The sequence below is a fragment of the Penicillium psychrosexuale genome (genome assembly GCF_028828465.1).
Source record: "Penicillium psychrosexuale strain IBT 29551 chromosome Unknown utg000004l, whole genome shotgun sequence".
Taxonomy (NCBI): domain Eukaryota; kingdom Fungi; phylum Ascomycota; class Eurotiomycetes; order Eurotiales; family Aspergillaceae; genus Penicillium; species Penicillium psychrosexuale.
In genome coordinates, this window is record NW_026643189.1 from 8,101,222 (window position 1) to 8,115,832 (window position 14,611).

Genomic DNA, 14,611 nt, shown 5'->3' on the forward strand with positions numbered 1-14,611 from the left:
TGCATTCATTAATCAACAATGAATTCATCGTCCCCTATACCTCCAATGATAAAAGATAGCCAAAGTCTACCTATACAAGTCCTGACTTAACAGCCAACAGGCAAAGCCTTGGTCTGAGAAGCCTCCTCGAACAGCTTCACTTCATCAGCTCGCCGGCGCGTTAGCCCAGCAACAACCGCCCCATTGGCTTTATTCCACTTGGGCAATTCCTCAGATGCCACAGTCTCCACATTCTCACCGGCATTCATGCGGCTGACTAGACTGGATGACTGCATGTTCCCGACGCCGACGTTGAACGTCCATGAAACGAGCGCCGCGTACTGGTTGTCGTTCAGAGTGACCGCGGTGGCAAGGGCGTTTGTTACGCCATTTTGGTAGGTCTGCTTTCCAGGTTAGACAGTACATTCATTAGATACCTACATGATGGGGTTTTAGGGAGGAAGAGTGCTTGTAGGGACTTACCACTAGGTCTTTGGCAAGCAATTGGCTCGCTGTATCCTCGGTCAATGGCTTGGAGAATGTCACTTCCGAGCAAGTGGAGTCGCTACAGAGATGGCCGTAGCCGATGGTGGGATTGCCGTAGCCATCATCGTAGACGTTTGCTTGGAAGGATTCAAAGCTCTTGATTAGATCAAGGCCGTTGGTGTTGACAGCGGGACCGGTGCAGGCAGCAAATGCCAGGGCTGGGAGGGTGGCAAGCAGGAGCTTGAACGACATGCTGGCTTTTGGGAGTTGAACTTGTGGGATTATGATCCAGTGGGTTTGGGGAGGTTATGCATTTGAGGAGCAGATGTTGATGATTTATATATTTCATCTTGTCTAGTGCTGTCCTGTTTATCTCCAATCAGCTCGCAAAATGCCGCCAACTCTGGAATCCTTTATGTAGATCGTAGGTATACATACATCGTAGGGTTACAGTGACTTCCTCAGTTTCCCGTGTTTCAAGACCCTGAAAGACCCAAAGCCACCCGAGTGACTCTCGTGCGGGCTGGCGTACTTTTACTGGCTTGCCGGATTACAGCCTCGGTACTTCCTATCTACTTATATTAATTGGGATCGTCACGCCAGACTAGTGCGTTTTTATATGTCGTCATCACCCCACAGCATCCAATCTCCATTTCTTCTTCTTTTCCACACTGCCGTCTTTCAGGGTCCTATGTTACATTTTGATTAACCAGCAGATTTATATCACGTGGCGTGCCCTAATTAGGAAATTGATGTAGAGAAGGCGTTTTATACCTAAATTACCCCACAATGATATGTGCCATTTACTCGTCTGAATACGGCCTCTGTCTTTGTGGTATTTTCAGATGTAGTCCTTTTTAGATACCACCTTTTTTTGATTTAGACGGCAGAAAAAGGCATTGTAAAGACTTTTTCTATGTATAACCTTCGACATAGATCATTAGCTTCGGCGATGCAGATGACTAGGATATTAGAGCAAAGAGTAGAACAACCTATGAGGGTCGATAGAGTAAACTAAGGCTAAAAAGCTGTCATGGTAGGGCTACAAATTAAGTTGGTAATTTCATATCTAAACCGAAGGCACTGATGTTGAGAATATTGACAGAATACGGCAACAAGGATTCACCCGAGTGACCTTCTAGGGTAGAGGTCGTACAAAAAAAGCTAGATAACAAAAGTGCATTTCAGGATCTTAGTTGATGATTCCGGTCTTGTTCGGGTATGGTGCATCGCAGGATGTATTTATACCGGATTATGGTCTCTACGACGAAACCGCGATGAATTATTTCAAAATTTAGCAACCATTGCGCTCACTTTCAATTATCTGTCACAGCCAACTAGAAGATTTGGTTGTAGTTGCTGTTCCTAGGTTGAATGATCACCACCGCCTCCCCAGGCGAAACATCATGCCCATCAGCTATGTCGAGTTTTCAAAAGCGCAGTTGAAGGCTCAATGTTCCAATTACCTTTCCAAGTGCCTGCACGGTACAGTGCAAGGCTCTGTTTTCCGCGTCAAAAATGTACCTGACAAGATAATCTAGCCTATAGAGCATCCGCCCATGCGCATCCAGTTCAGGACCGAGACCTCCAAGATCCAGAGAGGATAAGTCAGCGACAATTAACCCCACAAGTGTTACATCTGAAGTATGTTAGCAAGTACATAATTTTACACACCACACTGAAGGTTCATACCGTTTAATCGAGCAACGTGCGCGCCGTCTGGTGGATTTGGTAGTCCGCAAGAATAGACTGGGATCGTCATCGCCTTGAAATCGCCCTCCTGGTACAGCTGATATGACCATTGGGGTGTATGGGTATAGGTGACTCCTTGTTGGTATTGCTTGCCCTGGTACGTCTCCGTCAGAAGTGATTTTGCCGATAGGGTAGGATACAGCCGGGCTGCGTGAGACTTACCTCGACGATTGTCCATTCTATCTTCTCTGTTTCCAGTTGCTTATTAAAAGGGTCTCAACTGTTTCATGTAGCGGAAATAAAGCCTACCTCGGCATGAAGGGGATCCAAATCCATAATGGCGAGGACTTCTCACCCGAGGGCTTCCGGCCTCTAATTCGCGTGAGGCTGCAAGTGCCGACCCATCAGAAACAGCCATAATACTTGGGATATGTTAGCAAGTACGATTATCAATCGATTAAGAAGACTTACGGTTCATATTTTTTAACAGTGACGGACAATCCTGGGACTTCGAAACATTGACGAAGTGCACGTTGAAGGTAAGGTGATGATGCTAGCCCTCCCACAAGGACAATTTTCTAGAAGTCTCACTTTAGCCCTGTAACCGAAGTTCACCTGAAGCAGTAGTATGCTCACGTTGACCACTGAGTCACCGTATGCTCTGTATGCAGCTATAATCTGTGAGCGGACCAGACCAATGATGTTGCGGATGACTTGGTCAAACAGTAACTGAATGTCTTCGACTGTAAGGATAAATTCGCCCGTGTCCTGATCAAAGTATGGCATTGTGCAAGCCGACCGACCTATTCTGATATCGAGTGGTAAATTGAAAGACATTTCTTCTTCGTTACCTGAAAACACCCTTTTGACTCGTTCGAACTCAGTCATAAAGACGCTTCCTGGGGCGATAAGATAGTTCAGGTGATCGAAGGCTTGCTGGGGAAGTCGCCTTTTCAAAAGATCAAAGAGTCGACTGTCAATAGCTGCGCCTCCACACTTTGCCCCTGCATCAAGCCAAGTCAGCGTCTGGTTATGATAATAGAAGCAATGATCATCTCACTTGCCTTGCATCGCAGTTATCCTCGATAATTTAGAACCGGTACTATCCATAACAAGGTACGACGTGATATCCTTGAAGTAAATAGTTAACAGGGCCCTTGACTAGTGGTAATGCAGGAAGAAGACGTACAACTGTCCCACTGCCACAGTCGCAGACCAAAATCCCGTCTCCAGCCCGTAGCACATCTTGATACTTGAGTTCGGCATGTACACTTTCTGCGGCCGCTTCAGGCTCATGCATCAGCGTAAGCGTATCTTGGGGTCTCTTGAAATTCCACGCCCGAATCACGGCCTGCCTGCTCAGATCTTGGCCCCGATCAGACCATGTTGCAGGAATGGTGAATCGAAGGTTGACAGGCAGATGTTTGAGTGACTGATCTGAATCATTTTGAATTGTCTTCCACACAAATTTCAACACATGAGATAGGTAGTCGGCAACAATATCCACGGGGGCTTTGTTCTTGTCAGGGTGGAGAGCTTGGTGAGGATTACCAAGAGAGACAGTTTGTTGCAGAACCTCGTCATCAAACTGGGCTAACTCTGCGTTGCTATCCAGAAATAGCTTGGTAAACGAGTATGCCCTCATGTCAGGCTCTATGTCAAAGCCCCAGCAGGGAGAAAGCATGGTGAAAGATGGATTATCGGCAGGGTATGCTATCCTGGATGGCACTTTCCGCTCCTTGTCGCCGAGGGGCCATTCTATGCGCTTTCCAGGAGCGACATTGTTACCTTCAACTAGGTGGATGGTGACTCCTAGATGACTATATATAAGCTGTGTCCCTCATTGCATAATGCGAACGGTTGGCATATTTACCAGTGCCTGATGTTCCATAGTCAATGCCAACGACGAGTCTCGGGGATGGGCTGCAATACATTGACGCGGATTGAGATTGTTGTACGAAGCTATTCATGATGGTAATCCTGTGTGTTCGGGTACCACCATATATCAGAGAACTTGATTTAGCCGCATGGAAGGGCCGTCTGGAATCCTCCATTTAAGTCGTGACCTGTGAATCAACCATTTCGTGAGAAGCGAAACCTAGGCTTGTTTCAACCCACCTCATCTATTAGATTCCAAGACAAGTTCGTTGAGCCAAACCTAACCTGTTGCTAAGATGATGGCCGCAGAAACCCTTTTTTTCTTTGATATTCTAGATGGTTTAATACCTACTTTCTATATGTTTATCTGGCAATTCCAAAAAAAAAGGTGACTTCTACCATCGTCGATCTATGCGCCCCATGTTTTCAAGAAATCACAGAAAGATCATATCATCTACTTGGGCCAGGCATATAGATAATAATCCAACCAGCAACCGTAGTAGTTCTGTTGGAAATTGGGCCGAGACATCAACTTGGACATATGACACTTTCCATTTGTTCACTTCTGCTTTCTTTCAAAGGGACTCTTGACCCTCTAGTGCTTCTCAAATATCTCGTCTATGACTGGAAATAAAAGATGAAAGAAGAAAATCCATTTGGGAACAAAGCGAAGAGCTGGTTCGCAAATAACAGACGGGAAGAAACAGATATCCTTGCAGTGGCGTATCCAGCGCCCCTTTTAAACAAAGAAAAGTATCTCCGGGCTCAGCCCTGTATCATTTCAAATCATTACGAGTTTGAAAGAAACCAAAACGTCTTGATCTCACCACGGTTTTAGATAGCTTCTACCCCCCTATGGCAGTTGCTTCTTCCTTACCATATCTCCAGAAATTTCGAAATCCCCTCAACCATGTCTAGTTCTAAAGCCGACAAAAGAGTTCTGGAGGAAGTTGCCAAGCCGGTGGTGAAATCCCCCATCAAGACTGTGAGATCTCCATTCCAAAGCCCGACTAGGAATTCAGACCTAAACCTCAGCAGATGGATGTTAGGGAGTGGAATCGCATACAAGAAGAAGAAGAAGAAGCAAAAAGGATCAAAAGGATCAAAAGGATCAAAAGGGAGAATGGAGAGATTCCTTGGTGGGTGGAAGACGAGGAAGACTCTGTCAAACCGGCTCTCACATTTGAAGAGCAACAAAAATGTATTGAGGAGCTGAAGGATGCGCTTGAAATCTGCTGGACTAATATCCGTTCTCTCCGAAATGATCGACAGTTCCTGAACGGATGTTACGAATGCTGGCCCGAACTCCCCTTGTCCCAATGGGAACTTGAACTCAACCATCAAACGATTCAGTGTGAATCTTGGGCAGCATACTATTGCAACAAAACCAGAAGAAGCAGGTGTGAAAGCTTATCTCAAGAGCAAAAAAAGGATGTCATTGAGAGCTTAAAAGGTTGGGTTGTTCAAGATGACTTCGACAGAACGGTCTCGCGGCTCCCGCCTAACATACGGTACAACATTCTGCGTGTCTTTGCATCGATGATCATTATCAAAGATTGCATGAGACTATTCTGGTCAAACCCTTTCTGGTATTTGGATGCCGATGGTGAATTCCTGAACAGCGAAGGCATTGAGGCCCCTTTCGGCACCCACCTACATACTATGTACAAGAAGTTTCTGAAAGGTGACCTACTCCTTGAATGTGTGATCTTTTTATGAAGCTTCAAAGCTAACACGGCGTGTTTTTTTTTGTTTTTTTAGCGGAGCCACAGCTTGCTCACCACTGGCGGGCGCAGACAATACGCCTTGCTAATGTCAGGTACAGCACCATGTTAATGAAACGCGATCCTACCTTTGGGCTCGCAAATGAGGCCCTTATGAAGGCCAAGGCCTATCAGTTCGCTGCCGCTAAACTCGAAGACAAGACCTTCCGATGCCTCCTCAAACACGAAGACGAAGACAAAATGAAGAAAAGCCTTGGCAATGTATACTTCCAGATGGCTAAAGCTGCAAGGGACTTGGCCACATCCCAACCGTTACTGGAATGGCGACTTTTAGATGAAATTCCAACCGAGTTTCAACTTAGCTCGAAGGTACTTGAAGCAGCACGTATCCAATTGCTCTTTGAGCGTGAGTCTAGACTCAATGGCCATGAAGTACTCGCAATTATCCAACCATATTTCTTTCGAACCGGAGCATGGAACAGAGAGGGAGGAACTCCGGAAGTGCGGATCGGCAAAGCTCACGTTCTTGTGGAAGACCTTGTGGGGCGGGCTGGTCTTGCTCATTCCTCGGATGAGGATGCATTCCCAACTCATTCCTCGGACGAGGATATGGTCCCAACAAGAAGGAAGAAAAGGCAGCCCAAGAAAGCGAAGATTGAGAAAACAGTGAAAGGTCGTACAAAGAAACCTGTACCAAAGGGCAAACCAAAGAAGGGAGCTAAGGAGAACATTTGAAAACAGCAAGCTTTCGTTGTTTTTGAAGCATGCTACCTTTCGATCTCCCTTGGCAGAAACCAGACTGTTATTACTCTCATATGTTTACTAAGTTTGTCCACAAGATTGTCATTTTCGGACCGATTGTTTTTAGTTAGAGATTTTATGGTTTTGTGTTTCTCTGGCTTGTGACTGAGTTACGATGCTTTCAAATATTCGTGCTCGCATGTTTCAAAGCCACCATCTCCCTACTTACTTGATAAATGCATTATATTCGGGCTGTTTAGACTATAACTGAAATACCTGCGCTTCTGTAGGTGTAGATGAAACAATTTCTTGATATAGCCAAATTTCTTGCAATTTTCAGCTTCTTGGTGCCATGGTCTAGTGGTATGACGACACATTGTGGTACAACAATGATCTGTGTTAGCCCCGGTTCGATTCCGGGTGGCGCCATTCTTTTTTTTTTTATTCTTTTCCCCATGATCATAGAAGACAGACCAGGGCCGAGTAGTTATTAGGCAAGGCTTCTTTTTGTGTACAACAGTCTACCCTATAAAGATTCACCCACCCACTTTTCTAGTGGCGCATAGATCTGCTAATATTTCCCTAATTAGTCTTAGACCCTAGTATTAAGCTTATATTTTGTATTATATAGAGTCCCTCTGATTCCTCTCTTCTATATTGTATAACCCTTGAATTTGTCAATTTGTAATATGCCAGATGAATGCTAGGCAGTTAGTGATGCTCGGGGGCCCTACTATATATTAAATTTAGGGTTGAGAGCACAATTGCTTGGATATTAAACTATTTTGAATCTGTAAAGATACCGAATCATATACCACGCTACTTATGCGCCCAGAAAAATAAAGTGGAGGTGGGTGAATCTTTATAGGATAGACTGTTGTAAGCTTTTCCAGGTCGAAAGTCACCATTTAAGCAGACATCATCACATCGTTCACTGATGATTCCATGCAATATACTATGTTGTATAGGGAAATGAGGTGGAAAGGAGTACGGATTTTGATGGGGTACGGCGGGCAGAACTACCCGTAGGCGGTAGGAAGCAATAAGCCAATAAGATAACACAAAACAGCCCGAAGGCGGTCTGAACACCATAATCTTTAGCAAAGTCCTGCAAACGAATTCACCCATGAGCGACATGAGTGATACTCCGTGCTAGTGTGGAGGTTAGAAAAAAATAATTGGCGCCACCCGGAATCGAACTGGGGCTAATACAGAATTACAGAATCATGTCGCCACAATGTATCGTCATACCACTAGACCATGGCACCGAAAAGATGAAATGGCGACAAATTTTGGCTACATCAAGTAAAGCTGATATATTCTTAGGTTTATGGCTTTTTCTTCTCTTAGATTATTACACTACAGCAGAAAATTGGTTTTTGACTGGTCTACTTACTACTTGGTATAAGTGAGAGAGAAAAGGGAAGGAAAAAAATAATTGGCGCCACCCGGAATCGAACCGGGGCTAACACAGATCATTGTTGTACCACAATGTGTCGTCATACCACTAGACCATGGCACCCATATGATGAGTAAGCTTCTTTATTTACATACTATAGGATGATTTTATAAAAGAGACGAGTTTACTCGGAAAGACTGATTGCTATGAATCAGGCTTATAGTGCGGGCTAGCTAAAGGATACGATGTGGATAGCACGAGTAGATACGCGGGTATGAGCAGGATCCTGTTCATGTAACCTTATGCTGAGCCGGGCTGCAACGTCTATTTATGTCTATATATCTGCACTCTCAATCACACCAAAGTGAATACGCAATTAGGTATGCCTCATGTCCTTTATAATCAACCAAATCAGAATTCAAGATACGCAGAGTCTAAACTCACTCGGTCTACGGTGTATCCAATAATAAATAGATGAAACGAGTCGTTGAATGAATCCCCAGTCTTTGGGAGCTCATATATAGGCGTGCAGATACGTAGGCGACCTCGGGACGTCGATCACAGAGAGCCAGCCCACACTATTTGTTAAATTCGTCTAGATAAGGGGCAGATTCGTCGGATAGAGGCTGACGGCCAATATCGTATGCGTCGGTAAATCAATACTAAGGGCTGTGAACGACATACTAACGGACAAAGTCCCCCCAGAGCGCCGATGGGATCCCACCATCTCGTAGTAATTCCGCAAGTCTTGCCGTGTCCTCTATCCCCGGGCCTTGTGTAAGAATTACGCGTCGTCAATGAATATATCCGATGGGAATTAGTATATAAGCTTAATTTAAAGGGTAAGTCTAATATAACATATTATATTTGTGCTCCATCGTCATCTGCAGTGGTAACTCAGTGGTAGAGTGTGAGATGTATGTATCTTCGCTTCTAAAGTGACTAGTCGCCTCAATACTAACATCATCCTAAGTGCAAATCTCGAAGTCCCGCGTTCAAGTCGCGGTCATTGCTTTCTTTTTGCTATTTATTTCCAAGACTGGTGAAGCAAATGAAGCAAATAAGGTAGAATTTACTCCGTACTTACTGGGTCTAATTAATTCCCTATAGTATCTCAGATCAAGATTCACACTCTGATTGGTTAAAAATATTCACCAAGGTAGCTTACTTACCCCTACGTGCACCATCAAGCATCTGGATTATGTCCGAATCGATCTTGGACTATTGCCGACATGCTGACAGGATACTGCGACGTAAAACTTGTACAGAAAACAAACAGAAACGCGACGTCCAGACACTATGTGCAAGTTGGCTCCATCACAGCAGCACATTTCCGTGGTCAGGCAGTCTCGCATGACAAACAGCTAGATGGTATGGTGACGGTGGGCTTAGGCCTTGGGGAGGTTGCGCAGTGTCCCAGCACATTTGAACAAGATATCAAAATCGCTGATCAACTCGCCGGTCAGTCTTAAAACTCCAGGAGACTGCGGAGAAGCTCTCGACAACTCGACTTCTAAATACGGGAGGAAACACCTACCACTTGCATCATATACAGGCATTAGGCAATGAATGAAACGCAACTCTCAAAGAGGCTGGCTCGTCTTGAAAAGCTCGGCCTATGCGACCAGCACCACTCATCCCGCGCTGAAAGCACCGCTGGAACAGATAGGCTTGAGACTGGGGACGAACTGTTGTATATCCGTGCTAGTCCCCTCTGGCCAGTGGGTCTCTGCATGCTGGCATCAGATATTGCGCTTGGCGACAGCGTTTTACATCGCCAAGGAAACCCCAACGCAGCTCGACCGTACAACTAGTTGTCATGACATCCCGACATTGAGATGAACAGTAAATAGAAAGAAAAGCGAAAATAAAGTGAAAAATGAAAAGAACATGAAATAAACACAAACATGTGACGTATAGGGTATCCGTATATTTCACATATAGAAGTCACAAGGAACGCCAGAGAAAATCCCACAGGCCCATTTCATGTACCGGGGCCTGTATATGCAAATAAACACATGTCACGTAGATAGAAGAAAATCATCAAATGGGTCACAAACCTCCAAGGAATATGCCTGCGGAACAAAAAGCTCGAACCATGATAGAATGGGAACAAAGAGGGACTGAGCTTTGCGTGTGGACCTATCCTTGGGAATGAGCAGGGGTCAAGGGTAATCAAAAGGGAGAGGTGTAGGGTGCAAGAGATGATAGGAAATGTGAGAATGGAGACAGAATTTAAGGACAGCCGTTCAACGACCAAATGTTCGTTACTTGGTGTCGAACCAACCACCGTTTTCCCATTCCCCATCAGGCGTGTATGTGGCTGCTTTTCGGGCGGATGAATCGCAGATACCGCTTAATAGAATATTCAAACGAGCAAAATTGATAGGTTTCATGACCCAGCCATCAAAGCCAGTATCGATATAGCTATCGCGGTCCTTTTCAACTAATGACGCGGACACAGCAAATATAGGTACTCGATCATTGTGTATAGCTTTTTCGGAGAGCGCTTCCTTGGGTGTCTTGGATTCAAACTCGCGAATCGCTCTGGTGGCTCTCATTCCATCGAGTATTGGCATCTGGGAAGGGTTAGTGACCGTGAAGAAGATAGATAGGAGAAGTGTTTTCAACATACCTGAATATCCATCAACACCACGTCAAAATATTTGGTAGCTGAGGCAAAAGCAATTGTGCAGGCTTCACCATTGTTGGTCAACTCAACGGTGTGGCCCAGTTTGGTCAACCGCTTTTGTATGATCTTGCTATTGACTGGATCGTCCTCGGCGACAAGGACACTGAGGGGATCGGAGTCTGTTGTTGAAGGTACGGTGGTTAGTGGGGCAGATGATGCTGGCCCAGAGGAGGGAGCTTGTGATGTTTCTGCGATTGATGAAACTCTGGGGAAGTATGAGTTATCTTCTTTGGTGGGCTCGATGGGTGGTGATCTGAGACTAGCGAAATGTTGTGACATTCGCAGAGCACCCATTGGCACTCCCGAGTCCGTGATATTTTCCAGACCCGGGGGAGGGGGGCTGACAAGTGGCTGTAACATGAGCGGCGGGGTATGCGTGACCGAAGACAGACTTGAATGCGGATCCTGCATAGTCAATGATCGCTTTACAGCGGATGGTGATGCAAGAGGAGGATGAGCATTATTGCTGCTGGCGCTGGCAGGACTCGACGAAAGGTTCAGCCGTCTCAGATCCAAATCTTGGCTCGTAGACCTTTTAAGGGGAGGCTCTTGCATGGCACTGATGAGTCGATCGGCGTGACTTCTCGCACTGCGCCCACTGTGTCCACTGCGGGAACTGGCACCACTACGAAGGCTTTCAGAACTTCGTCGTCTGGCATCACGAGACTCATGTGCTCCGGAAACCAGTGTAAACTCCTTGTCTGAAAGCATAGGCGTCGCAGGAATGACAACACCAGGGGACATTCCATCTGCATCTTCGTCCACGGTTGTTCCCTCTGGCAATCGGAAGTGCAATATAATCTTGAAACGACTGCCCTTCCCTTCTTCTGATCTGACACCGAGCTGACCATGCATGTTATGGACGATCCTTGCTGCAAGAGCAAGACCAAGACCCAACACACGTTTTTGCGGTAGGTTCTGCGTGTTCTCTTCTTCTTCTTCTTCGGGGTAGTAGGTATCATCGGTCGACACTTGTTCGAGTTCGTGAAAGAGCCTCTGCAACTTGTCGTGCGACATGCCCACACCCGTGTCAACAACCGTCATCTCCACTCCCACATGGCCTGGAATGGTTTGACCGTTGGAGCGCCAAATTTCTGTCGTGACAGCGCCAGATTTGGTGTGTTGGATGGCATTTGAAATCACATTCGAAAGGACTTGCCGCACACGACGCTGGTCACCGAGAACTAACTCAGGAATACCAGGATGTACTGAAACAGTGTATGAAATATTCTTCCGCTTGGCGTCGCCAGACAGCATATCAGCCGCCTCTCTAAAGGTCGATTCCAGATCGAATGTCTCATCTTTGATGAGGTCTTGGCCTTTTTCGGTATTTGTCAAGTCAAGGAGATCGTTGATCACGTAAATCAATGATTTGGAAGCCGAATGGGATTTGGTCAAACTCTCTCTGGTTTCATCGTCCAGAGCACCCTCAAGTGCAATCTCTAGATAGTTAACGATAGCATTCAAAGGGGTCCGAACTTCGTGTGCGGAGTTGGCCAAAAGTAGGCGAGTGAGTTGCGATGTTTGCATAGCGGCCTCCTTCTGCCTCCAAACTTTGATAAATTTACCGTAAACTACTGTTCAAGGTATGTCAGTCTTCAAACAATCGAGGCAAAACATTTAGGATATCTCAAGGAGACAACCTACAGCACAAGACAGCCGCCGTCTCCACGTCCGTCTCTGTCCACTCTCTACTTTGCGATAGAACTGTCTCCCGCCATGCTGTGAAACTTTCGCGTGGTTCTAGATATCCCGCGGTCTGCTTTCGCTTTTCGATTTCGTAAGGGTTACCAGCCCACTTGATTTCTGTCAACTGTCCACGACGGAAGAATGCGATGAAGTCACTACCTCCAGTAGAGAGCGGGACATATAGTAGACCAGATATTGCCTTCAACCCTGGGGCGTAGTACAAATCGGGGAAATCCTTGACGATGTCGTGTGATGCAAGCACTGAATCCAAATGCCGTACGCGAAGGAACTCTAGCAACGCAAGTACCTCCTGGGAGTTATTGTTGTCACCAAGAATTTTTGTTTCATCGCGAATCGACAGAACACCGTAATCTGCATCAAATAGTTGTAGAAGATCATCCGAGGATGCAATTATGTAGCCTGATGGGTTGGCCTCGGTTGGGACAGTGTTGATTAGTTTTCGGGCCTGAAGGCGAGAGGCATATGAAAGCCGCTCTATGTTTCGAGACACGGTGTCGCCGAGGAGCCGGCACATTTTGCGTATTGGGAATGACACGCGCATACCGGAATTTCCGTAGCTATGGCAGGAGATCAATCCCCATAGATCGTTGAAAGCGTTGACGCTTATTGACATTGAAGACCGGACTTTCATGTGTGCCAAATATTTCACGTGGATTGGGGACATCGCGCGAAGATAGGCGTGCGTCATGTCCAACGGGGATTCGAGATCCTCCAAGGTCCGACACACAAGTCGAGAAGTGACTTGGTCGCGGTCGTATAGGAGCCGGACCTTGTTGATTTTGTATAGTTCTCGGGCTTGCGCGGGGATATCGGACGCTGGAAAATGAAGACCCTTGTAGAGATCAATAGTAGTGTTGGGATCAACTAGCTCGGCAACAACCATGCCGTTCCAGCTGCTATCGAACTGATATATCAAAACTCGGTGGAAGCCTGTCAGTTCCTTAACCAATCCTGCAGTTGTATTAAGCAGCTGGTCTAGATTATTCGTCCGCCCCAACTGCTCTTGTATCTGAGTTAAGATACTGAAAGCTTCCATTGGAGATGCCTCGCCCCTCCTACGGCGGGCATTCCTGAGAACGCGGAGAGGCTGGCTAATGTTGATTGTGCTCGCAGCGAGTTGATCTGGCGTTGGAATAATGCCTAGGGTGTCTGCGGGGACTGCCGGAGTGGCAAGGCCCGCGACATTCAATGGGTTCACCTCGTCATCCTCACGCTCGAACTCGCAGATAATCAAATCCTTTTGCGTCTGAGAGACATGAGTGGCACACCAGAATTTGCAGCGCTCCCCATTAGCTGTGCGGATGGACATATTAAAAACCTCCGGTCCGTCGATTGATGGGTCGTGTGCATCATCACGAACAAAGTCAACGTGATCCAAGAGTGTGTCCACCTGGTCCTCACTCAAAATGTCACAGAAATTTTTCAGCTCGAACAATTGTTTAGGCGAATAACCCAAGAAGTCAGCCGAGTTCTCGCTCACAATGCGAACTATAAGCTGATTTGGCGACTCTTCACGGAGGGCAATCAGTAAGCCAAAGCTCTGAATCGCCCCGGGTATGCGAATGGGCTCATCCTCGCAATATTGAAATGCTCCCCCATCTCGTCCTGTGATGACGGCATGGCCACTGTCCGTCATGACATGTTTGAAGCGGGCAGTAACGTGAGCATGGTCTTCGGCGTTTCTGCGCTGCGTATTGGAGGATGGAGGCGCGGTGGACCCATTTCCAGACTGGTTGTCACTCGGGGCAGGTTTGGCGTAAATTTCGGGGTGTTGAACAACTTCCGATGCTAAAGAATGTGTCGCGATTTCTGTTTTGCCATCTATAGCATGCGTCTCGTGGCGAGGAATACCGGTTGGGATGGTAGGTTCGGCGGGTTCGGGATCGGGGTGATAAAGGTGGTCGGAAGAATGCTGCGAGTGCATTTGGTTCCATGTCCCTTCGTCGATGAATGAGTACTGTCGCGCCCCTTCTCGGGTTGGTGATATCGTGTCCCGGGAGTGTACTGAACCCGAATGGTGGGGCGTAACGGTGGGATCGATTGAAACAACCGACCGAACAGGGAACACACGGTCGGCGGAGTCGAAACCAGTGCTTGGTGGCTGTTGAACCTCTGTAGTAGACTGTGATCGATCTCTAGTCTCTGGTTGTGTTTGTCCTTGTCCTGTCTCTGAAAGCTCTATCGGTTTCAGAGACGCAACACTCTTTGACCTTTCGCGCGGGGAACTCATCCCGATGTCCTTGGGATGTGGGGACGTCATCTCCACTGTTTAGACTGTCGGAATCAACGTAGCGCGCCTAAACGCCCGCT

The 14,611-nt window shown here is 46.6% G+C and overlaps 6 protein-coding genes across 6 annotated transcripts; 3 read left to right on the top strand and 3 right to left on the bottom strand.

Annotated features, from left to right (window-relative positions):
- Positions 1–86: 86 nt before the first annotated feature.
- N7518_008943 (lysozyme) lies at positions 87–717 on the bottom strand (the record flags this gene model as incomplete). The annotated part of the gene is made up of 2 exons (XM_057189870.1): positions 87–380; positions 463–717. The coding sequence occupies 2 exons, from the start codon at positions 715–717 to the stop codon at positions 87–89; spliced, it is 549 nt and encodes a 182-aa protein (XP_057041573.1).
- A 1,178-nt stretch (positions 718–1,895) lies between these two features.
- Positions 1,896–4,127, bottom strand: N7518_008944 (Hsp70 family protein; the record flags this gene model as incomplete). The annotated part of the gene is made up of 9 exons (XM_057189871.1): positions 1,896–2,104; positions 2,158–2,311; positions 2,380–2,405; positions 2,467–2,579; positions 2,629–2,735; positions 2,794–3,161; positions 3,222–3,288; positions 3,347–3,969; positions 4,031–4,127. 9 exons carry the CDS (start codon positions 4,125–4,127, stop codon positions 1,896–1,898), a joined length of 1,764 nt encoding a protein of 587 aa, XP_057041574.1.
- Positions 4,128–4,945: 818 nt separating this feature from the next.
- Positions 4,946–6,494, top strand: N7518_008945 (Carboxylesterase type B; the record flags this gene model as incomplete). Its single annotated transcript, XM_057189872.1, has 3 exons — positions 4,946–5,020; positions 5,074–5,719; positions 5,797–6,494. The coding sequence occupies 3 exons, from the start codon at positions 4,946–4,948 to the stop codon at positions 6,492–6,494; spliced, it is 1,419 nt and encodes a 472-aa protein (XP_057041575.1).
- Positions 6,495–9,131: 2,637 nt separating this feature from the next.
- On the top strand, positions 9,132–9,371 carry N7518_008946 (polyketide synthase; the record flags this gene model as incomplete). Its single annotated transcript, XM_057189873.1, has 1 exon — positions 9,132–9,371. One exon carries the CDS (start codon positions 9,132–9,134, stop codon positions 9,369–9,371), a length of 240 nt encoding a protein of 79 aa, XP_057041576.1.
- Positions 9,372–9,464: 93 nt separating this feature from the next.
- On the top strand, positions 9,465–9,713 carry N7518_008947 (uncharacterized protein; the record flags this gene model as incomplete). The annotated part of the gene is made up of 1 exon (XM_057189874.1): positions 9,465–9,713. One exon carries the CDS (start codon positions 9,465–9,467, stop codon positions 9,711–9,713), a length of 249 nt encoding a protein of 82 aa, XP_057041577.1.
- A 453-nt stretch (positions 9,714–10,166) lies between these two features.
- fphA (putative sensor histidine kinase/response regulator) lies at positions 10,167–14,561 on the bottom strand (the record flags this gene model as incomplete). Its single annotated transcript, XM_057189875.1, has 3 exons — positions 10,167–10,478; positions 10,535–12,168; positions 12,239–14,561. 3 exons carry the CDS (start codon positions 14,559–14,561, stop codon positions 10,167–10,169), a joined length of 4,269 nt encoding a protein of 1,422 aa, XP_057041578.1.
- Positions 14,562–14,611: the final 50 nt, after the last annotated feature.